This window comes from Theobroma umbraticum, unplaced genomic scaffold (genome assembly GCF_002168275.2).
Source record: "Theobroma umbraticum cultivar Fairchild unplaced genomic scaffold, ASM216827v3 scaffold_56.0, whole genome shotgun sequence".
Taxonomy (NCBI): domain Eukaryota; kingdom Viridiplantae; phylum Streptophyta; class Magnoliopsida; order Malvales; family Malvaceae; genus Theobroma; species Theobroma umbraticum.
The window spans coordinates 13,019,201-13,043,124 of NW_018397256.1; the positions used below are offsets into that span (position 1 = coordinate 13,019,201).

Here is a 23,924-nt window from a genome sequence, read left to right on the forward strand (position 1 = left end):
AATATGCTGTCGGGGATGACGCGGGTGCAAATTTATTAGTTCCAGATAGACCAACACGTGTCTCCTGTAGGAGAGAGGATATTGTTTTGTTTTTTTTTCTAAAATTTTACGGTCGAATTTTTCAAATTTTCTGGAATTAAAGAAAAACAAAAAATATGATGGGCTTTTATTCGTCCATGGTTTTTTACATTTTACTTTTTCTAATTGACTTCACACTTTATTATCATCCTATCGCTGTCAACGTCAAATATTTATTTTTAATTTTTATAGAGATTAAGATAAATATTTGATTTTAATATATTTTATATAATAATGTTAAAAAAATTTTATGATATAAATATTTAATATGAAAACATAAAAGAATATTAAAAAATGTTTATAATATAGATAAAATGAAAACCCATAGAAGGAATCAGGTCCAAAAACTCCTCATATTTTTTCCGTGAGAAAGCCAAAAGCAGCAAAGTGTGGTAATTTGGTCAAAATTTCACATGGAAATGAAGTCATAAACAAGTTGCTTCGTGTTCACTGAATCTCCATGCCAATCAAAGCATTTGTTTGGTCATTAAAATTTGTATTTTCCATCTTACAAATTCTCACACCCTCACACTGACTTCTATTAATGCATGAAAAATATTGCTTCGGAATTAAATTTTAATATAAAAATAATTTACTCATTATGTTCCAAAACATGATTTTATTTTTCCAATTGATATAGTTTTGTAAGGATGAGTAGTATGTAAACAAATATTCGATATTATCCTATATATTTAAGTAAGATTAAATAATACTTTAAATGAATTCGAACAAAACATGAGTTCAATTTTATAAAGAGTGCTCGTATCATTTTTAACTAAATAAATGAAATAAAATTTTAATCATATCTACTAAAATGATATTAAATTTTATAATCAAGTACATATCTCTCAAAATTAACCCGTTGTTATTTTTAAAAATATTGACACGATATTAAACTCACAAACAAAAAGAACAATCAAGTAAGTGGAATATGCTATCTTTACATTAACAACAGAACATAGGGTAGAACATAGGGTAGAATCGATAAAAGAAAACAAAGCATAATTCATTCATTTGTATGATTGATGTGAAATCTAACCAGAATTCTAGAGCATTTGAGATGAAAAAGGAATAAATGGAAGAAGATAGAAATCATCTTTGTACCTAACATGAATAGAACAATGCTATGCTTAAAGTACCTATGGAAGAACAGCAAAGCAACATGGGCAGGCTGTCTTTAATAGACCAATCACTTCTTTCCGAAAGTCTCAAATGGTTTTTTTTTTTTTTTCAAGTGAGGAAGGCAAAAGTGAAAGATGCTGAGCAAGAGCGTGTGGCCAGGTGTGTTATTGCTGAAGAGAATATATGCAAATACTCGCTTACCTAAATAGCTAATTAAGTTTATCTCTCGCTTTGTTATTCCAAACCCTGAGATTAGCCAAGGTTTTATATTCCCAGATTATATACTCTCCGTAGCAATTACGCTCAAAATGGGTTGACCTTCTCACCTTGGGCTTGGTCATCATCCTAGAGCTTAGGGCTTTGAATAGTCCAATGGCCACCAGGTCGTGGTGAGGTCCAATAGTAATACTGAGATTTTGGAGTATTTTATAGTCTAGTAAGATGGATTGTCAAATTCAAGATTAATTATGGTGTCTTATAATCAAGGATGGGTTTAAGATTAAATTATTAAAGAGTAAAAATTACAAAAAATTAACATGTTTATGTCTATAAAAAATTAAAATTAAAAAGTATATATGTAATATATTTTTAATAATTTTTATTATATATTTTATCTTATCTTAAATCATATCATCATCGTTTTAAATTCTTAGATTTATAAATCACACTGTTATAAATTACATTTTGTCTTGAGGAAAGGGATCCATCAATAGTTGGAAACAGATTTAATTCAAACGAGTAACATGGAAGCATGGAATTGGGTGGATGCCTTTAGTCCGGTGGTTCCCATGATCAGCTGGTCGAGTAAAACATAATCTTAAAAGTTGGAAGAACAATTTTACAAATATGATAAGATTATTTGATAATAAATTTCTAAATTTGAATAAATTATTAATATAGCGTCCATGAAAAGGACAACAAATATGATTGGAGGACTTACTTGTCAAAAGAGGAGAAATTTTGATTTAAGGCTGACAAGTGGCACACGAAGGACAAATTTGCCATCGTTGTCGGGTCATCTCCATGAGCACGTGGCATTGGCGGGTAATACCGTTTGGGTTTGTCGGCCCATCCCTAGGGGTTGATGATGACATCAAAGCCAAGAATCTGATACCAGCCAAGGCAAAGGATGACTTCTAAGAATAATAACGGATATTTTAAATAGGGTATTTTGTATTATTGGATTTAATTAAATAAAATTAAAAATATTTATAATAGGATTTAGATAAAATATGCATAGTAAAATCATTTCTCGTCATAAATTCGAGTAGGATTGAGTGATAATTATAGAATATTTATTATCTCAATTAGATTATAAATAATATTTTTATGTTAAATTTTATAATTATGTAATATTTACAAATTTTTTATTTTAAATATAATTTAAACTTAAGTTTTTATAAGTTAACTTTATTTTATGAATTTAATTTTCATTAATAATAAAATTTGCATATCAAGTATCGATTTTTCTGTTGAGATAGAATAAAATATGAATAATTAAATTTAATTCAAAATGAAGTTCGGGCCTGGGCCTTTTTGTTACTGTAAAATAATCATATTAATCCCAATGTTTTGATATTTTCTTCTAAGGCACCTTAACATGTAAATTTGATGCAAAAATGCCCCTACCCTATTTCTAGTTAATCGAATGAGTAATTGATTGTAATAGCATAGATTCAAGTCAAAATTCATTCGGATTTGACTCAATTTTTGTCAGGTATATTCTGAATAAAGCCATGAAAATTTATTACTACAAGGATTCAATGAAAAAGAAAGAGGAAAATATAATAAATATGGGGAATTCGAGGGGCTAATTGCAAAAGAGAGCAGCAGAAAGAAGTAAAACTCAAACATAAAGCAAGCAAATAGACACGAGAACAAGAAAGAAAGGCAAAAGAAGAGAACAAATTGCTTTCTTCTTTCCAGATCAGAATAAGATCAATAAATTGATCTTCAAGTAATTGTTTAATCATTACTAAAAACTAAATCACACTCTTTTCTGTTATTTCCCCACCGCAACTAGCTGCATCCTGATCCAAATCCTTCATTGGTTTTGGCTGTTCCTTCCTTTGTCTCTGCTCCAACCAGGACAACTTTGTTTCCTACAATGCCATGGAAATGAAAATCCCAGGAAACCAATATATTTCTCCAGGATACATTATCTTATTTTCTGGGGTTGTCTGAAAATTTGATAGAATAACAGAAAATGTCTTTCTTTTTTGGTATGTTGGTTGGACTCACCATTGGCATTTGGTTGATCATCGCTTTTGCTCGATATGAGAAAATCCGATCCTCTCGTCGATCTTATCTGGTAATTCCCTTTCATGTAAATCAAAATCCAGGTTTTTACCGTGGTTTTCTTTCATTTGCTAACGTACATTACATTTCGCATGTGTTCATGCACGTAATTTTTTTGTATGGTACATTTGGCTCTGAAGCAATCAGCTCTGTTATCGTACTCTCTGTTTTTGATGATTCAATATGTTAGGCAAAGACGGTTGCTTCATTTGCGCGGATGACAGTGCAGGATTCAAGAAAAATTCTACCTCCTCAGTTTTATCCACCTTGGGTTGTCTTTTCTCAGCACCAGAAGTTGAGTTATCCATCATAAATCCAAATTCTTTCCTTCTCTCTGTCTCATGTTCTTATCATCAAGTCTCTACTAATGTTGGTTTCTTCATAAATACAGTTGGTTTGGCTTAACCTGCAACTCAAAAAGATGTGGCCATCTGTTGATCAGGTAAATTTTCCTTTTCAAAAAAAAATTTCTCTCTTTACAACTTAAAGATATGTAGGGGTAAGTGTTTTATCTTTTCCCCTTGGGTCGTATGGCATAGGCAGCATCAGAGCTAATAAGAACGATTGTTGAGCCAATTCTTGAACAATATACACCAGCTATCTTATCGTCTATGAAGTTTGCAAAGTTGACTCTTGGAACGGTAGCTCCTCAATTTACAGGTTATTTCTTTCAATTACAACATTGTTTTATGTTACTGTCAATGAATTGAGAATAGCTTTTGTGATTATTCTCTTAGTGAGACCAAAGATGCTGGTTTTTTTTTTATATCCTGAAGTTTGAAATGTTGCCCAAATTGCCAATCCTCTTTAGGTGTTTCCATCATTGAGAGTGAAAGTGGTGATGAAGGAATCACCATGGAGTTGGAACTGCAGTGGGATGGTAACCCAAATATTGTGCTTAATATTAACACCAGACTGGGTGTTGCCCTGCCTGTGCAGGTAATCCGTACTTACTGCTCATGCTTGAAAGTCTTTCTTGCTTGTTAAGTTATCATATTCAATGTATTTGATAAAAACCTGTTCTGTCGGTTAAGAATTAGCACAGTTGCACTAGACCAACACTGTCAGAAAAACACTCATCAGTAGTTGACTTCTAGGAACCTTTGTTCGTTTCTTGGCGTTTAACAGTTCCTGTCTCAAGATAAACTGTGCTCTGTCAATCAAATTTGCAGCAATCAAACATGTTCATCAATATTTGGTTTTCCCACTTGTCATTAAACTCTAATAATTCTATATCTAGGCAACTATTCTGAGTGCTTGATATGTGTATGAAAAGGGGAGGGAATGTGCTTGATGATACTCATCTGATAAGTGTATGTGTATGCTCTTTTCATTATCAAATGTGTCGAGCTTCTTGTATTCTTAGCTTTCACAGTATGTATGAAAATCTTTCATCTTACGTCCCTCATGTAAGGTATTCCTTCTCATCTCCTGGTTTTAACTTGTTCGTCTAGGTAAAAAATATTGGCTTCACTGGGGTTTTCAGGTTAATGTTCAAACCACTTGTTGATCAGTTTCCCTGTTTTGGAGCTGTTTCCTATTCCTTGAGAGAAAAGGTTGGTAGCAATAGTCCTGTTAACACTATCAGCATCATATTTGATTAGATAGTTCTGCTCCATTAACAACTGATGCAAAAACACAAGCTCAAAAGAGTAACATATGTTGTAGCAAATTAAATCTAATGATATGAATCTGTATATGAATATATCTAAAGGCATTTGTTAGTTTTATATATTGATGGCATGATTGCTTTGTGTGATTTTTCCTACAGAAAGATCTTTCGTTTACACTTAAAGTTGTTGGAGGTGATATATCAACAATACCAGGGATTTCTGATGCTATTGAGGTGATTGTTTGCTTTTACAATATGCAGTGGTTTTATGCTTTTCTTCTTAGCTTTGATATATACAGTTGGAGGTCCCCTTTGCAAGTCTACAGCACCTTGGTGATTCTACCTCTTAAATTTTCTAAATTGATGGAGCAGCTCACAGCTCAGTATGTATGAACAACATTTTTCAATAGAAAGGTTCATAAGAATAGAAAAGGTTCAATATCCAGATATAGAATTCAGCACATACTAAAAAGGAAAAACTGAAATCTTTATGTTGGAGTAGCAGGTCATTCATCTGGTTCGAGTTCTGAAAATGGAATGTGAGGGTTATGTTTCTAGGCCAATAGGGCTGCTATCTGTTAACAATGAAGAGAACAATCATGTAAATTGGCAAGCATTTTTGAGCCAGAATTTCATTAAAAATATAATGGACAGTATTTTGCATAGAGAAGTATTATTAGCATTGAAGTTCGCCATTGATTCTTCAGCCTCTAATGTTTTAAATTATGATGAGATGCACTTCTGATGAGCTGGGTTTACAATTTGGTACAGGACACAATTCGGAATGCTATTGAAGATTCTATAACATGGCCTGTTCGAAAAATTGTTCCCATATTACCTGGGGATTACAGGTATGCTAAATATTCCATCTTCTTTCTACAATGAATTTACTGTTGATTTGTCTTTAGAAGATCATTATAAATGAAAATTCATGCACTGGATGCAAATATTTACCAAGCAGAAGATACATATTTATCCTAATATGTGTGCTTAGTATTTTAGAAAGTCACAGACTACTCCTGGAGATTTAAGCACCTGCATCCATTGATGTTCAGTGATTTACTTACTGTTATTTTGCCTTGGTAAAGCTGGTGAGCAAAAGAATAACTGAGAAATTCCAGAATTAAGACCTTAAATATTTGCTTTGATCAAATTAAATCAGTACCATCTTGAGCATCAGACTAAAAATTGAGACAAATTGGCTCAACCTGGTATTCCGAAAATTGGGATTTTTATTTTGTTCTGGCTTAGATTCGGCTGATCACAATAGAATTAGGATGTATTTTTTATTTAGGTTGACCTGATCCTATTCTCAGCCAACTTTCACCACTACTGTTGTTGAATTTATCTCTTGCCATTTCTTCTTTTGCCTGAAGTGTTCACTGCATATGTTCTATCCATATAATCTAAGGACAGATAAGTTGGAATCTGATCTCCCAAACAATACCCATTTATGTTTATAGAAAAGCTATAATCTGAAGCACCTTTTCTTTTCCTTTTTGCTCTTCCTCCTGATGTAAATTAAGTAGATTGTCTGTTATTATATCCTCTACCAGTTTTCTGGAGCTGAAACCTGTTGGAACATTAGATGTGAAGCTTGTGCAAGCCAAAGACCTAACAAATAAGGACATTGTTGGGAAATCTGATCCTTTTGCTGTCTTATTTATACGTCCACTTCGTGATAAAATGAAAACCAGTAAAACCATTGTAAGATACTTACCTTCTTCTGCATATAATCTCCTTTTCCAGGATTCATGTTTAACTCTAATAGTTTTTCTTCAGAATAACCAATTGAATCCAGTTTGGAATGAGCACTTTGAGTTCATTGTAGAAGATGCATCAACTCAACACTTGACCATAAAAGTCTATGATGATGAGGGGGTTCAGGCTGCTGAATTGATTGGCTGTGCTCAAGTGGCATTGAAGGACCTTGAGCCTGGTAAAGTGAAGGATATCTGGTTGAAACTGGTCAAGGATTTGGAGGTCCAGAGAGATACTAAATACAGGGGTCAGGTGGGGATCCCTTTTGAATGTCCTTTTTGTTTTCTCTGTTACGATTGCAGCACTTACATGAGTGAAAAGTAGATCGAGTTCACATTTTTTAATCTAGGGACTAGGTTTTTAAAGTTTCCTTGATCTTTAATGACATGTTAAAGTCTACGTAATGGAGTTAAAAGCAATTTCATTTATGGAATATTGTCACCATAAAGCAGAAGAATAATAGCTGTAGCAAGCAAGCTGCTGAACAAATAGATTAATGTCATTATGAAGAGCTAGTATGGTTTTGAATTTAATCTTCTAAAATAGTTCCCACTTCCTGCATTTGGCATGAAGTTCAATCTTTTACAAAATCGTAAACAGCTTGAACTTTGTAATTACTTATAAGTTCCATGGTTTCTTCCCAACAGGTGCAGCTTGAACTTCTATACTGTCCATTTGGCACAGAAAGCAGCTTTAAAAACCCATTTAACCCTGATTTCTCATTGACATCATTGGAGAAGGCCCTTAAAAATGTAACTGTTGAAGAGGCTGCTGATCTCAAAAGAACAACGACTCAGAGGAAAAGAGATGTCATTGTTAGAGGAGTACTATCAGTGACAGTTATAGCTGCTGAAAACTTGCCAGCAGTTGATTTTATGGGAAAGGCAGACCCTTTTGTTGTCCTCATAATGAAGAAAGCTGAAACAAAAGCCAAGACAAGGGTGAGATGCATTTTTCCCTCTGAGCAGCCACATTTTTTTTCAGATTTCTTATTTTCCATTTGGTGGCTTTGGCATGTGAATGTTCCTACAACCCTCTTTATGAGCTTTGTAGGCTTTTTCTTCAAGATTACTGCACGTGGTACTAAGGTTAATTATAGCAGGTTTCAAGAGCTTTACTTCTTCTTTCTCAGGTTGCTACTGAGACCTTGAATCCAGTTTGGAATCAGACATTCGACTTTGTTGTGGAGGATGCATTACATGAAATGTTAATTTTGGAAGTCTGGGACCATGACACCTTCAAGAAGGTAATTCTCAATTTGTCTTCACTATCTCTATCTCCTTTTTCTTCTGGCGGGCAAGTACCCATCAATTTATGGCCTCCTTCTTGAATTCCAATTTCACCTTAGAAAACTCAGTATACAATTATATACAAATAGCTTCATAATCTTCTATCAGGGAAACGTTTATATTTATACATGGTTGAAGCATTTGCACATATTGCTGTAACTTGTGCAGCCAGGCACCTTCTAATAGGTCAGCTGCAACTCAAACTGTTTGGCTTGGTCTTAATGCCTTAGACGAAGCAATAAGAGTATTGTTCACCGTTTGCAAAGTAGAGATTTTCAATGGTTGCTGGGTTTTCTGTCCAAATGTTGATCTTGGAAATATGAAATGTTGGTCACTTCTTGTTGCTACCGTTGGTGCTAACCAACTTGGTTATGAGAGCTTCTTGAACTGTTGTAATCTGCAATTTGAGCTACATTGTTTTATGACAACCTTGTTAACCGGTCTTAGACCATGCTGATACAATCTTTCAGGACAAAATCGGGAGATGCATCATGACGCTGACTAGGGTCTTACTAGAAGGGGAAGTTCAAGATGGATTTCAGTTAGATGGTGCTAAATCAGGAAAGCTTTTTCTCCATCTGAAGTGGAATCCACAGTTAGTATTCCGTGAGGTTTGACTGCCGAGAGACGATGAAACAATTTTCAGACCAACACCCTTCGGATCTCCTCCCTAGCACTGATGAGGAGCAAAATAATTGCTTGCTAATCGGCAAGCTGTATAAACTAACATGTAAGAGAAAAGACATCTGGCTGCTGTTTTCTTCTTTGTAAATCATCAGTATTTTTTCCTCTGTTAAAGCTACAAGTAATTTTGATGAAGAAAAGGGTATAGAGAAGAGACATGTGATTGCGGAAGAAGATGATTGAATGAAGAGAAGTTAAAGATCATGTAAAGCTTTTAATAAAAATTCTGATGATTGTGTAGATAAAGAAGAGACATGAATGGTTTTAACTTTCATAGTTACTGTCTCCAGATACAGCTTCCAACACTGAACCCTCCCTTTTCAACCATGAAAATCTTGCGGAATCTTCAAAAACCAATGACAATACCATGAACTTCTCAATTCAGAAACATGGCAACTTTTGCATTTGCATACTTAGAAGAAGCAACTGGAGAGAATAACAATCTATCATTGAGACATTTGCGAAATTTCATCAAAATGTAATCACTTCATTGTATTAATCACATCATCCTTTGCATGGTGTCATTACAAGACATTTGGTATAGCTACAAAGAACGTTTTACTTATGGTAACAAATGATGTAGAAATTTTATATATTTTTCTATGAATAACACAAAATCACCTATACCAGAAACCGTATTGATTAATCATCTACCTGAAAAAGAATATGGTAATGCTCTGTAAGTTACAAAATGTGTTCCCTAGGGCATTTGGACTGCATCTCTTTGCTTGAAATCCAAGATGAATCATGGCTCGTTATTCTATGATGCAGTGGTGAATTCTGCAATACTAGAAGAGATTCATTAAACCATCATGTGCATTGAGGAATACGGAGAAGCCAAAAAATGGATTCAAGAATTGACAAAGCTTTTAACAAAATATTTTCAGAAATTGATTTCTCCTCTAGCCTTAAGATGATTCTTCTTGAGTTTCCTCCTCCGTAGATTGCTTGCCCTGTAAAGAAAAAACAAATTAACCTAGTTTGATTAAATTCAGCGCAAGATAAGGCTGATTGATAAAGCAAAGCTATAACTTAAGATACTCCATTAAGCAAGACATGCCAAAAATTAAAACAACTAAGGTGACTAAACACAACGAATGGAAACTTAATGTTGATTCCACGAGAAAGAGCAAAGCAGAAAGCTCATACTTACCAGTGTCGATTGAGGAATACTACAGAATCAGCGGGAACCCTTTGCCCATCATCATTTCGATGCCAGTGCAAGAATGAATGGGTTCGGTTCTTTATCTCCAATGTGGAATGACCATAACTGGCTTCACGGAATGCAGAATATTCTGGTTGTGGGTCCCAAAACCTAATGGTGAATTACAAATACCTAAGGACTTCAGCAAGGGGGTTAAGCATGCCAAAGAAATTTATTGGGCAACTTGATACTTTCAAATCATATTCCATTTCAACATAAGACTTTTATATTCAAATGTTGATGTCTGATTACCTTCCAGCAAGACCTTCCTGATTTCCTCCATCTCCGACTGTTACATACACTGGAGCTGATCTGTCAGGCACAGGATAGCGGTCACCACTTGATACATTATAACGGATATTTGAGATGCGATACTGCAAATCAATAACATCAGCATTTTTAGATAACCTATATTTGCAACCAAAAATTACTTTATGCTTGAAGACACAATAAAAAACAGCATTAACCATGAACACTAATAGGCTGCCAAGACCTTAGGGGAACAATATGTTCTGATGGTGTCTCATGGGAACACAGTTTCTAAAGATTTTCAGCAATCCAGTTCTCCAGCTTTTATTTCCTCCCAACCATGGAACATAGAGTAATGTCTTGATGATGTCAAATTAGATATTTAGAAAAGAGAAATGAGGTTATTGCCACCATTTCTTTGTCAAGAAAAATTTTGAGCATGGCTGATCGGATGTTAAAGCTTTTAGGAAGATATGATTAAGGGGAGAAACAGGAGAAACATTATATAGGGTCAGAGGAAAAGTGATTCTTCAGTGATTATAGACCACAGTGTGTGGTTAATTTTTCAAATTACTCATTCTTGGATTGGCTTATGGTCAATATTCTGACCTAGCATCTTTTCTTTTTATAGATTTCAGTTTCCTTTGTTTAACCAAGAGTATTACAATCAGTGGCAGATGTAGAAATCCAAGAGGGACTGTGCCTGCCCCTGTTTTATGATCTTGAAAGGCTAGACTGCAAGAGGAGGCTAGTTATGTTGACTCCATATGTTTTTGATAATAACAACACATTCTTCAGTCTTTAAGTCTAACTATGTTACTTAAGTGTGCAGGAAAGAGCTTAAATTCATTACTATATTCCATCTCCCCTTTTTTGATGATGATATAACACCCCTAAATTTAAGAGTGTAATGTCATTAAAACTATGTTAAGTACTTAGACATTTCAAAAGCAAATGCATGGGAGTTTTTAAGTTAAATAAATAAAGTGCAAAACTCATTCAAGCAATTTTGATCATTATTGTCATTTCAAAACTATAATCAATTTAAAGCTAATAAAGCTAACAAGTTAGACGTTCAACCCATGATAGCAATGACCAATGTAATGTTAAGGGAGATGGCTATGGATTTTGGAAAAAAAAAAAAATAGCATAGTCCATGAAGATATCATGTAGAGTGACTAATGATTGATTAGTAAGCTAATTTGACTCATGATACTTTTTTCTAAAGTACAAGGATTCAAAAAAATTTTGGGTAAAGGTGGTATCAAGAGCAACAATTCTTATCTTAAGGGTACATCACTTGTATTAGTCACCACTAAATTACTCATACTAATCAATTTCATGATCGACTCCTTACCCCAGTGGGAAGAAGCAGCACTAAAAGGGAAGAATGTACATACTGATCTTTCATAGGCATGGACATGGCCAGCAAAGATGAAATCAACTCTGTAATGAACAAACCAGCGCTCAAAGACAACTCGTATGCTTTCACCCTCCATAAAGTGAGCTTGGTTACTATTGTAGATGGGGACATGCATGACAACGATAAGCCAGGGTGTCTTCTTTCTATCCACTCTTTTTAGCTCATCTCGTAGCCACTGCCATTGGGGTGTGTATTTCACTGGTCAAAGAAAAATGGATAAAATTTCCGATTGAATAAGAAACATCAATGGTGGGTTTCATAACTATTTCCTAAATACGCTAGCTGCAATTGATATAACATCAATTTTACAGAAGTTTAAAACTAAACAAGAAAATCATAGATGAAAACATTATCAGTGACTTAAATCGTTAATTGGAATATCTCCAGCAAAGCCAGGTTAAAAGGATGTATTACCATGTGGAGAATAGCTGGATAGGACAATTATATGAGCTGATGCCCGTCGGATAGCATACCAGAGAGGATTATTGCTTCTGGATGCCAAATAAGGTGTACTGTATCTATGTAGGTATGATTTAAATGGAATAACTTCTCCCTGGAAAAAATGCATAGGCGTGAAAAAGAAAAATGATGAAGATAAGCTATGATCTAGATATCTTCAATCTATGTAGCTTTCTTACCCAAAAGGAAAAAGCAAAACTTTCATTAGCTGAATTAATGTAGGAGATATTATTAAAAAGAAAGAAACAAGCTCCATTCTTCAAAAAGGTATCTTTTATCTTTATTTCTGAAGTAAGTGCATAAAATACATTGGTTTTAATGAGTATACATATAAGATTATAAAGTCAGAAAAGGAAACAATTATTATGACTCGTATATCAGGAAAGGACTGAGGAGGGAATATCCGAATTCATAATACGTGAAAAAGTATTAATGCCACATATAATTGAATATACATTAAAGTAAAAGAGTTCAAAAGAAAGGCAAGAGATGTATATAGATAAGAAATTCAAGATGCAGAACTCAAGCATTACCACATCTGGCATGTATTCTATCTCATGATTCCCAGCTGACCAAATCCATGGTTGATAAGCAGTGCTTCTCTCAGTAAAGCGACCCCATGAATCCCATCGAATACCAACATCATTGTATTGATATCTATCAGCATAAGAGAGATCACCAACAAATAAGACAGTCTGACCTCCACTCTGCATGTAATGCTCCAGAGTGGAAAGAGAATTATATGTTTGACCCAAATCACCTATAATATACAAAACCAATTTAGGATGAGAAAATTCGGGAAAAAGAGTTTTTTGCAATTAAGGAATCTGTTTTTGTAGCTAGTCTATTTTGTTTTGGGAGTCTCAAAAGAATCCATTTGGAAAACAAACATGAATAATCATATACCATTTCCATTTGAACACTAAAAACAAGATTATTCATTATTATGTAGATAAATATTCTAGTAACATCTTACCAATAATTCCAAATGTAAACGGAGAATCTGGGTCAATCTTTGGAGGCGTTTGAAACCAAAACTCTCGAGAAGAAGCACTTAATCCAATCTTGTAATAGTACTTGGTCTCATACTAAAAGAAAAGACACTTAGTGGTCTTAGCATAAATTCTAACATCAATTGAATATATATAAAGATTGAATAGAACTATCCGCAGCAACTTCAAAAGATGAAATATGATACTCATCATCTGGATGTTAGATTCATTTCATAAGCACACTGCAGCAGATCCAGTTTGAGGTAGAAATGTTTGATGATTGTTCAAGTATTTGTGCTTTATGCTAGAGTCATCTAGTTTGATATTCATGTTATAGATAACATCATATGTTTTTTTATGCTTACCTCTAGACCGTCAACAAGACAGTGATGAATATAGCCAGATTTATAATTGTAAAAGGTGTAATTTGTCACTTTGCCATCTGCACTAAGGTCATATTTCTTTTCTGATGTGCCATATTGGACTTTGGAAGGCCCTGGTTCATCAGCTGTAACCCATGAGATTATTACAGCCTTTCCATCATAGTCACCTTGAGTAATACGCACCTACATCAATAAATCTAATGAAGTTAAAATACCCGCTTGGTGAAGCTGATTACTGCAGCTGTAGTTACATACATAGAAAAAGTATTATAGATGGCCTAAACTCTACAGCTCCAAATATCATCACTGATAAAGATGCTCTTAAAGAGTATTCTTGCAATGCACATCAAGAAAACTGTACTCTTCTAAGAATGTCCTTTCTATAGAATTTAAAACAAAGCCATCATGTTTTTCATATTGATAAAATCTCAGTATTCATCATAACCGTCCCTTTCAGCCTCATTCATTCAAACAACAAGTGTGAAAAACCAACATGTTGATTGGATCGGTAGGAAGCCGACTTGGATGCAGATAGACCATTGCCCATCAGTGGTTAGCATCATAATTTAATCCAGATTGTGAAAAAAGCAAAATGTTTGCTGGAATCATATCAACAAACTTTTAGCAAATAACACTTACCCTAGTCTCTTTAAATAACTAAAATATTTCCTTTCTTGCATCACAGTTAAGTTTTCCTTTCTCTGTAATCATTCACATTTTTGTAATTTGAAGTAAATTGCTACAACGGTGGGATTAGAAATGGTGAAAACTTACTTGCTGTGGAGCATTGTAACCAGTAGGAATAGCAAATACTTTGTTGTCAAGAGGAATATCAAAAGATTGCCACTGAGAGCGAGTAAAAGTACTTGTAATTCCCGCACCTCCCTTTTTCACCAAGTCTAGGATAAGAAACAATGTGAGCAAAAGTTGGAACAATGTGAACTGCACACCGGGGGCCATCAGCACCACTGTTCTGTGTTCATGAATCAAGCTCTGAAGCAACTCCAATTTGTTCAAATCTGATAAGAAAATAGAATCAATCAAACACAAGAAAAAATCTATAATTCAAAAATTAAAAACAGAACAAAAAGAATAAATGAGTTGCCTGTGATCTATCAACTTTATCACATCTTCTGCAATGCAGAAGCCTAGTAAGCAAATCACTCGTCATCTAAACCACATTTATCAGAAATGGGAAACCAAAAAAAATCAGGGAAAATTCAAAATGTTTGAGAACGGAGTTCATATTTAGACTCATTATCTTTCCCTAGATTTTCACGGCACTCAAAATGGAACATCAAGATCAAGTCAACAAAGTCGGTGAAGCTCGAAACCGATGCCATTCTTTGTTGAAACCGTATCTATTAAACTGACCCAGATTTTCAAACGAAAGATCCAACCAGAATTTACAAGAACAAATCGAATTTAACAAGGAAACAAAAAACCATATATCTAAACGAGCAAAAGAGCTTACTTCCTCAACAAAGAGAGAGAATCACGAATGAAAGGCTGAAGAATGAAAATGTCAGTAAAGAAAACAACTAGAACCCCGAATACAAGTCGGAACTTTGATTTTACATGTAAAGACAAAGAGTAAAAGGCTAGAGAGAGAAAGTTACCTGTAAGAAAAATGTTGCAGAGAGAGAGAGATGGGGAGTCGGGGGAAATGAAATCTGTCGGGAGGTCGTTGACGGTTTTCAAGGTTTGCTATTTCTTGTTTTTTATTTTTAATATTTAAAACTGCTTATATAAATATGGAAGCGTAAGATAGCAGGGAGTGACGTTTTCTAGCGTAAGATAGCAGGGAGCGTCGTTGTGCTGTTATGTCACGGTGAGTCGGTGACTCTTTGACTCGACCAAGACCAATTAATTAGACTCTTTAGAATTCATTTGAAATCGAAACAATCCATTGTAATTGATTAATTCAGTTTAATTATTTTAATTTAGATCTTAAATCAATTAAGAGTATAGATTTTTTTAATTTATAAGACCGAGTTTTCTATTTAAAATTTACAATCTAATTTATTAAACAAATTAACTATACATTAATATATTTTAATATTTTTAATAATAATAATATCTCTTTATATATAATTTATCTTGATTAAAATGTGTAAATGAGTACTTTTACTTAATCTTGATTTAAAGTCCAAATCAGAAAATATTCGACCCTTCTTTAACTTTCAACCAAAGAATGAAAAAATAATAAAATTATCGAATTTATTTCATCAAATATTATATAACAGGCATATCAAAAAATAATAATTTAAATCTTTAACCATAATCTATACTATATATAAAATTTATTTTTGAGAGGAATTATTAATTCACATGTGACAAGTTATTTTACTTGTCACGTGACCAGACAATGATCTCTCTTGATAATAATTTTTTTTAATTTTAGAATTTAGACATATAAAAAATATTTTTAAAATCAATATTTAAATTATAATATGAATATTTTTATATGTAATTGAAGTGACATGTCTAATTCTTTTGGACCGACAAAAAATGTTATTAATTATATTTAAGTATTAGTATTTTCATTTTAAATTACATACATGTATACGTAAATGCATGAGTACGTATTTAATTCCAAATACACTAGTATTGAGAGGAATGGAAAAATAATTGGCAAACCCACAGCCACGAAGTTGTAAGTTTGGTCCCAACCAGTAATTCACGGACATCAAATTGGATTGGAAGTGTCGTTTATTGATGGCTAAGAAATTGTATGGAAACTGTGAAAATGTTGTAGGATCAGACGAGGAAAATTCTGCCCTCCATGAAAACACTTTGAAGGTTTGGTTATAACTGTTTGTTTGGACTGGTAGTTGGGGTTTGAAGTTCTCTGAGTTTGGCTCTGATCTCTGGCCTCTGTCCTCTGTCCCTCCCTCCCTAAACCACAGGTACTAAGCTTCGAATCTACGCCGTGTTCCAGCAATGGATCAAACACCAAACCAAGACGATCGACAGCTATTCACACTGCTGAAATCCCTTCAAAGAGCTTCAAAAGATCTACAGCAAAACCCCATCTTTGCAACAAAGAAAACCCAATCCACCATTGAACCTTTCTTAGACCTTGAAAAGAGCGAAAACACTGTTTTTGCAAACGACCCTAATCTTTTCAAGCTCTCCCAGCTACTTTGCAACCTCAAAACCCTGCTTGAAAAGGTTCAAAAGTATCAGGGTTATAGCCTGCCATGCATCCTCAGACGCCAAATCATCAACTACAAGATTTACCAAGTTGCTTGTGCAATGGAGACTGAAATCCAAGGCTATATTGATCGAGAAAACGTTCAGAATCTTGTGGAGACACTGGAAGATTCAGATGATGAGGATGAGAAAGTGGAGGTTTTGATTGAGTTTGAGAAGCGTTTGTCACAAGGTTTTGATCTTTATTTTCAAGATTTGATTTTGAAAGCCAAAGTATTCCTGACTCTTGAACTCTTACTCTGTGACTCTTCATGTTCGATAAGAATTCAAGATCAGGTAGCACTTGCAATAGCCGCATTGGTTAGATTCAATAAAGATGTGTTTGTAGGATTGGTGCTAATGGGTCCAACAGTTAGAGCTTTGATATCAATGTCATCTTGTTGTTCCATTCGAGTTCTTTCTTTGCTAGTCAAGTTTATTAGAATTCCTCTGGTTGATGAACTAGAAGCATACACAGAAATCCCAAGAATTATAAGCCTCTTGAGCTCAGAAAACGTGTCAATCCAAGTCGCAGCCATAGATTGCATACTTGGAATCGCATATTATGGGAGAAGAGAAGCAATTGAAGCAATGCTTGGAGCAGGGTTAGTTGAGAAGCTTGTAGAGTTGCAGAGACTGGAAAATCATGGCAATGGGAATGAAAACAGAACAACTAATGAAGAAGGTACAAAATCAGAAACAAAAATAGAAAGTGATGAGGAAGATTATGTGGGGAATTTTCCATTTGAAAACTGTGTTGCCAGCTTTGCAGTGCAATTAGAAGTAGGAGAAATGCTAAGTAACAAGGAGAGGAGGGAATTTAAGTTAGAAATCTTGAGGAGAGTCAGAGAAGCCTCTGTTTCTGAGGCAGAGTCTGCTATTATTGTTGCAGAGGTGTTATGGGGTTCCTCACCTTGAATTAAATTATTTGATCTGGTGTAATGTCATAAACTATTTGACCCAGGATCCCCTGATTTTCACTGAAGGGGAAATCCCATCTTAGAAATACATATTGTAATCCATTTATTTAGTTGGAATGCAGATTTCAGGATGCAGGGGACAGTGATTTTTAACTCTGAGAGCACAATTTTTTAGCCTGGAAAAGCAGGAAAAACGTTTCACAAGCATGAATTTACTCATGAATATACCTCCAACATTTGCCTTGGAATGAAAAGAATATCGATTTTTGTTTTTCTGTGAAATGGAATTTTGTTAAAGAGTAATTTAGACCCTTTCTTCTTCACAATTTCACGTGGTTTCCTAAGTTTTCATCAATCCTAATTCCTTCTGGTGGACATAACTCATGACCCGATTATACGGGGTCCAGTCTTACAGATTCAGCTGACACCTTAAAAACCAGATGACTTTGACTTTCTCAACAGGCAAAGCAAGCTGATCCATGTTAGTAGTTGGACAGTTGAGTCCTTTAGGACACAATTTTTTCTAGTTTAATGATTAACTCATCACAAATTGTTAAAATCATGATAGACAATCAGCAAAAATGAAAAAAGTCTGTCAATGGGTTATTCATGTAATTTAATGTGATCGAGAATCAAACATGTATAATAATTGTGTTAATCCTGTTAAGATGGTCCATTAACGACGTATACCGGGAACATCATCTGCTTTTTGGATAATTTTGTCTTAATGTGATCAAGGGATCAAACTCTGATAATAATGGTGTTAATCATTTTAAAAATTGTCCATTAACAAAGCCTAATGGAAACATTATCTGTTTTCAGGACAGCTTCTGCAATCCGTTTTCATTCATATTTGTTACCTTATTGGGTGGACTCATGGAATGTGATGGATGGAGGAAACCAGGTTGCATAAAATCCAGAGAAATAGGAATTTTCAAGAGGAGCTCCTTTTGCAAGTTTGGTAGAAACCAACCAAAACAAATTAAAGAAAAAAGGCAACTTGCATCCTGGCAAAAGCTATAGCACACCTACCAATACCATATATCTACTGCCATTTGGTGACCACATTGGAGCAGAGTCCCCCCTCCCCTTTGATGTCATAATACCAACCATGAAAGCATGCTTAGTGCCAACCTTCTCATCATCAACCAAACAATTCCCTAATGATTTATCCCAAAAACAAAAAACAACAGAGCAAAGCAACCCTACATTTGGCTAAGGAACACATCCTTTTTAAGTGCTTAATTTACATTGGTTTTAGGTCTATTCATGATTGACCCTGCAAAATTTTCAGTGTTAAAATCGTGTTTTTGTAATAGTAGATGATGTTAGCATGTACAGATAAGGAAAATCAATTCCTTCCACATTGAATTCCATGAATATTAATTCATTAGTAAATACAACAATGGTAACATTAATTCATTAATCTCAGCATTGAAGGCATGACAGAGAGATTAATTAAAGACATGAGAAAGAAATAGGAAGAAAAATAGTAATAGATTAATTAGGAAAGGTATTGATGCTCCAGCTTTAACTTTCTCAAATTTACAGGAGAATAAAGTGGATCCCATCCCATGAATTTAAGATTTCCTCATATAGTACTAGTTAACACTATACCTTTTTTTTAAATTTTTTTTACTTTTATAAAAAAATGGTATTTAATTCTTAGATTAATTATTATAAATCAAATCAGGTTTAATACATTATGTAATGTAGTAGTAGTTGTGGTACCTTTGTTTTATATTTTTAAGATATTTAAAAATAATTTTTTAAATATTTTTATTTTTATTTTTTAATTATAAATCTGAATGCAAATTGTATTACATTGAAATAAGATTTTTTTTATATTATAATTATTTTTATGATTTTTTTATCTTTTTATATAAAAAAGTATTGAATATTTATTTTGTATAAATAAAAGATTTTAAATTTTAATATAAAATATATTAAAATTTTAATTTTGTGAAAATAAAATAAGAATAAAGATTTAAAAATGAGAAAATAAATCTTATTTTACAAATTTTTTATGCTGAGGTGTTAAGTGAAAGGAACAAAGTGTGATAATGAGAGACACGTCGGAGAGAGGAAGCGAGTGGCGGCAAGCAAGAGAGAGAAAAGAGGGAATTGAAAGGAATTAAATTGAGTCAAATTATTAACAACCAAAAAACTCTTTCTCACTTTGGCACCAAAAAAAAAAAAAAAGGAAAATTGTCTTGAAATCCTTCCCTCTCTTTCTTAACAAGATCTTTTGGCTTTTTATTAATTTGCAAAGAATCCTCCTCCCACCTCTTGGCTACTTACCAGCCGCCCCACAATTCTCTCTCTCTTTCTCTCTTTCTGTCTCTTGGCCTTTCTCTTTTTTTCTGAAGCTTCAACATTGAATCCTACGCCCTCTTGGATCGTACATTAACGTGTCGGTGGCAGGTCAAAAGCCACAAAGACCTGCTTAGAAGATCTGGTCGAAACAGTTAGATCTTGAAATCCCTGTGGTTTTTCTGAATCTGGGTCTTGTCTGATTTCTAATGGGTTGGAGGTATAAGGCTGGCTTGTTCTTGATAGGTACGGTTGTTGTTATATGGGTGACCTCTGCAGAAGTAACCCAGGTTAGTTTCCGAATTCCCATTTTTTTTATTAAGGTTCTTTGGATTCCATTTGTTAAGTTTAATTAACATATCCAGAAATATGCATTTGTTCACGTTCTTGATTAATTAATTCATTTTGTAGTTCTGTATTGGTTTGGGATGCTGCAATTGACATATCGTGAATATTTGAACGTTTTAGTTTTTTTTTTTTTTGGCAAAATATTCTTTGGGGAAATGAGGAGAATGGAGAGCAATATGTTTGTTAGAGGTCTTACTTGTTCTGCAAATTAATTCATTATATGTTTGCATATTCATCATTAAACGGGGGCAGGGGCTTATATAGCAAAGCATGGGCTTTCTGGGTTATTTAATTTTTGAATGGCGGAATAAGTTATTAAATGGTTGTCAGGAAAGAATAGCATTTGATCTTATTTCACGTAGTCAGTTGTTCCAAGCTCATCCATGCAGCATTCAAGTGACATATGCAATGATCATTGTCTCTTGTGCTACTTTATGTCCTTTAATCCTGTAAAGGTTCAGGTCTTTTTAGCTGAATATGCTGTCTGATGTATCCAAGTGAAGAAGGCATGCATTTATAATATCTGTTGCGATTCTGAGGATCTTCGTGTAGGTGTCCTTGTACTATGTATCCCATGAAGGTTGTTCATACTTCTGCGTAGGTTGAATAGAAATAACTATTTTTGGTTATTGTTTGTTTTCTCTTTCAAAACTCAGAAGTCTTACATATTATCATAATTCTAAAATGCATTACAATATTTTGAAGCTAGTTTGAATTCAAACTAATTGATATCTTGTCCCCAGGATATCTTTACTGACTATAAGCAGCCATTTGCGGTTACATATCTTGGAGCTTCGCTTATGGTAATTTACCTTCCAATAGCGTTTATTAAGGATTGGCTATGTAACTTGCTAAGACATCGTTCTTCGAAAACTGTTAAAGATGTAGACAGCATAGATGTCTCATCTATTGAGCTTGGTTCTCCTCTAAGGCACAAAATATATGAAATGGAACCTCAAGTGACTTTGGCTAGGAAAGACAGTGATGCAGATCTTTCACCTCACGTAGAGGGAAGGCCATTGGTTCCCAAAAACAAAGATGAAGTGCACTTTCTGAAACAAGACAAAGAGCTTACCACGAGGGAGATTGCTACCTTTGGATTTTATATTGCTCCTATCTGGTTTGTGACAGAGGTAATTAGTGATTTGGAAGCATTTTTAGGATTTGGTTTTTCTTTTCACATTCTTTTGTTCTGTTAAAGTTTTAGCCTCAAATTTGTGCATTGAATATGCAAACCTTTTTGGTTTTGTCACTTCGTAAATAAAGCAAAGGATTCTCCCTCAAAAGGGTAGTTTTTGCATTGATAAAATAGTTTTTCTGGGAAATATTCTTCACATTTTTGGATATTGAATCATTTTTCTATGCAAAGGAACTTAAGAGGGTTATTGCTAATGCTTTTTGGTTGTTTGCAGTATTTATCAAATGCTGCTCTTGCACGGACAAGTGTAGCAAGTACAACAGTGCTGTCCTCAACTTCAGGACTTTTTACGCTTTTTATTGGTGCTTTTCTGGGCCAAGATTCATTAAATGTAGCAAAGGTGGTTGCAGTCTTTGTCAGCATGGCTGGTGTTGCGATGACCACTCTGGGAAAAACTTGGGCTGCTGATGATTCAATAGGTTCCTCATCGTAAGTTCATTTTATCTTGAATGTCTCAACATGCATATTCTTGGCATTCTTTTTAGGCAGGACTGTGTTGCCTTTATAGAACCCTATGCAATAAGTATAGAAATATACATGCATGTATCTAGACATTTATGTTTATACACTTTTGATTTATAGTTGGTATTGCTGCTTTCATGTAAGTAATAGTGCAGCCAAAGCCACTATAGTTCAAAGAAGAGGGTTAGTGGTTTATACACTTCCTCCACAATCCCTTTTACAAGTTCCTGGAGTACCTTAAAGCATTTCAGGTTAACATTATGATTTTCTGCTACATTTTGCTGGCTTGTGGTGAAGAAAAGCTCTGTGATGAATTGCTTTCTTTTATCATTCAGCTCTTTCCTGCCTGCTTTCATAAGCTGCAGGACTTTCACTATTACTATATCAAAAGTGATAATTAAGTTCTATCCTGTGGAAGATCTCTTTCATTTGGCCAAAAAATCACATGGCCTAAAAGCATTTCCATATTGTAATTAAGCATTTTCTCATGATACTTTCATTTGGCTATAACTACATCATGCATGCAGTTATTATGTTCTTATGTATTTCATCAGATATGTTGTTAGTGTTAGTTTTTTCCTGCTAGCTTGCTCTTTGTAATGTATGTTTTGGACATTGACAGTTGATGTTTGTGTTTAGCAATGGGAAACGCTCTCTTGCTGGTGATCTTTTTGGCCTCCTCTCAGCCATGTCATATGGGCTATTTACAGGTTTGGCTGATTCTCTTATTTGATTTATTTATCTGTTCTTCTACCATTTTTTGGCAAATTGTCATCTTGTCTTCCATTTTTCAATTATGTTGCAGTGCTGCTTAAAAAGTTTGCAGGTGAGGAAGGAGAAAGGGTTGATGTTCAAAAGTTATTTGGATACATAGGACTGTTTACACTTGTAGCGCTATGGTGGCTTGGTAAGAGTCGTTTGAGAATCAATATTCTTATGAATAAGTCATTGAAGTTTGTTTCTAAATTCTTGTTACAAGCCATTCACTCTTGACTGAAGAGTACATCTGGACATTTAATTAGCAAACTAATTGTTTCTTTAAAACCATTGTTTCAGTTTGGCCATTGACAGCCTTGGGAATAGAACCCAAATTTACAATTCCACACTCTGCTAAATTGGATGAAGTAGTCCTTGCAAATGGCTTCGTTGGAAGTGTCCTCTCCGATTATTTTTGGTATGCATCCTTTTCCCAAGTACTTCATTCACCTACCCTCTATATTTTCTTCATTTCATGCATTTTTAACCTTTCTCCAAATTTCCTGTCCTCCCTAGGGCATTATGTGTTGTATGGACAACTCCTCTGGTAGCCACATTGGGCATGTCACTTACCATCCCTCTTGCGATGGTGGCTGACATGGTCATTCATGGCCGTCACTACTCTGCAATTTACATTCTTGGGTCAGCTCAGGTAATTCAACTGTCCAAATAGATGTGGTTTATTAGATATTGTGTGACACTGTGTTTAATCTCTTTTACATTCTTTTATGGTGCACTGCAGGTGTTTGCTGGATTTGTAATAGCTAATTGTTCAGACTGGTTCTCAAGAAAGCTGGGATTGTAGCATTTGTGGGAATCATATTAGCTTAATTAGACCATCTTCATTCTTTGTCAGGAGCCATTATCTCCACATATTTGTTGTATAAACTTCCTTCAAGCTATGGTTTGTATGGGAAAAGGATGAAAGCAATGTTCTACCATAATCAATCTTGTAAATGGAAATTCTTGTGTTTTCTTTTGTATTTTTTGTTTTTGTTATTTTTTTTGCCTAGCTTGTTGAGGAAAAAGAAGAAATCCTCATTGTGTCTTGATTCATGGTTTGTTTTGGCATTGAGCCTTTAATTGTAAGATATTCTCTTTAATCGAAAGATTTATTGTTTTTTTCTCCCTATTTTTTTTTAACCTTTGGATCATACCAAAGTGTCTCCTCAACACTC

At 34.2% G+C, this 23,924-nt stretch overlaps 4 protein-coding genes across 7 annotated transcripts; 3 read left to right on the plus strand and 1 right to left on the minus strand.

Moving 5' to 3' along the window:
* The first annotated feature begins 3,117 nt into the window (after positions 1 to 3,117).
* Positions 3,118 to 9,176, plus strand: SYTD (Calcium-dependent lipid-binding (CaLB domain) family protein). The gene is made up of 13 exons (XM_089782533.1): positions 3,118 to 3,511; positions 3,689 to 3,791; positions 3,888 to 3,940; positions 4,038 to 4,158; positions 4,310 to 4,437; positions 4,953 to 5,054; positions 5,270 to 5,344; positions 5,882 to 5,961; positions 6,667 to 6,817; positions 6,893 to 7,123; positions 7,519 to 7,812; positions 8,004 to 8,117; positions 8,631 to 9,176. Exons 1-13 carry the CDS (start codon positions 3,407 to 3,409, stop codon positions 8,775 to 8,777), a joined length of 1,704 nt encoding a protein of 567 aa, XP_089638659.1. The 5' UTR covers positions 3,118 to 3,406; the 3' UTR covers positions 8,778 to 9,176.
* Positions 9,177 to 9,315: 139 nt separating this feature from the next.
* Positions 9,316 to 15,267, minus strand: LOC110410311 (bifunctional purple acid phosphatase 26-like). Of its 4 annotated transcripts, XM_021419948.1 has the most exons (11): positions 15,174 to 15,267; positions 15,029 to 15,063; positions 14,329 to 14,573; positions 13,537 to 13,737; positions 13,156 to 13,267; positions 12,713 to 12,939; positions 12,135 to 12,273; positions 11,698 to 11,918; positions 10,301 to 10,422; positions 9,998 to 10,159; positions 9,316 to 9,797 (listed from the first exon to the last, which is right to left on the minus strand). In XM_021419948.1, exons 3-11 carry the CDS (start codon positions 14,512 to 14,514, stop codon positions 9,728 to 9,730), a joined length of 1,440 nt encoding a protein of 479 aa, XP_021275623.1. In that variant the 5' UTR covers positions 14,515 to 14,573; positions 15,029 to 15,063; positions 15,174 to 15,267; the 3' UTR covers positions 9,316 to 9,727. The 4 variants fall into 4 exon arrangements, with proteins under 4 accessions (XP_021275623.1, XP_021275625.1, XP_021275626.1 ...); XM_021419950.1 differs by lacking the exon at positions 15,029 to 15,063 and having other exon boundaries at positions 15,174 to 15,257; XM_021419951.1 differs by lacking the exon at positions 15,174 to 15,267 and having other exon boundaries at positions 15,029 to 15,105.
* A 949-nt stretch (positions 15,268 to 16,216) lies between these two features.
* LOC149527568 (uncharacterized) lies at positions 16,217 to 17,881 on the plus strand. The gene has a single exon (XM_089782535.1). It carries the CDS (start codon positions 16,498 to 16,500, stop codon positions 17,665 to 17,667), a length of 1,170 nt encoding a protein of 389 aa, XP_089638661.1. The 5' UTR covers positions 16,217 to 16,497; the 3' UTR covers positions 17,668 to 17,881.
* A 1,948-nt stretch (positions 17,882 to 19,829) lies between these two features.
* Positions 19,830 to 23,876, plus strand: LOC110410732 (EamA-like transporter family). Its single transcript, XM_021420594.2, has 8 exons — positions 19,830 to 20,272; positions 21,074 to 21,463; positions 21,743 to 21,957; positions 22,630 to 22,700; positions 22,796 to 22,897; positions 23,047 to 23,164; positions 23,263 to 23,398; positions 23,489 to 23,876. The coding sequence occupies exons 1-8, from the start codon at positions 20,192 to 20,194 to the stop codon at positions 23,549 to 23,551; spliced, it is 1,176 nt and encodes a 391-aa protein (XP_021276269.1). The 5' UTR covers positions 19,830 to 20,191; the 3' UTR covers positions 23,552 to 23,876.
* Positions 23,877 to 23,924: the final 48 nt, after the last annotated feature.

Coding starts and splice junctions, on each gene's coding strand:
- SYTD (XM_089782533.1), top strand. CDS start 3,407: ATGTCTTTCTTTTTTGGTATGTTGGTTGGACTCACCATTGGCATTTGG. Junction 3,941..4,037: donor TGTGGCCATCTGTTGATCAG/GTAAATTTTCCT, acceptor CGTATGGCATAG/GCAGCATCAGAGCTAATAAG. Junction 5,962..6,666: donor ATATTACCTGGGGATTACAG/GTATGCTAAATA, acceptor ATCCTCTACCAG/TTTTCTGGAGCTGAAACCTG.
- LOC110410311 (XM_021419948.1), bottom strand. CDS start 14,514: ATGGCCCCCGGTGTGCAGTTCACATTGTTCCAACTTTTGCTCACATTG. Junction 12,940..13,155: donor GTTTACATTTGGAATTATTG/GTAAGATGTTAC, acceptor TGTATATTATAG/GTGATTTGGGTCAAACATAT. Junction 12,274..12,712: donor TAGAATACATGCCAGATGTG/GTAATGCTTGAG, acceptor CATTTTTTCCAG/GGAGAAGTTATTCCATTTAA.
- LOC149527568 (XM_089782535.1), top strand. CDS start 16,498: ATGGATCAAACACCAAACCAAGACGATCGACAGCTATTCACACTGCTG.
- LOC110410732 (XM_021420594.2), top strand. CDS start 20,192: ATGGGTTGGAGGTATAAGGCTGGCTTGTTCTTGATAGGTACGGTTGTT. Junction 20,273..21,073: donor CCTCTGCAGAAGTAACCCAG/GTTAGTTTCCGA, acceptor TCTTGTCCCCAG/GATATCTTTACTGACTATAA. Junction 22,701..22,795: donor GTCATATGGGCTATTTACAG/GTTTGGCTGATT, acceptor ATTATGTTGCAG/TGCTGCTTAAAAAGTTTGCA.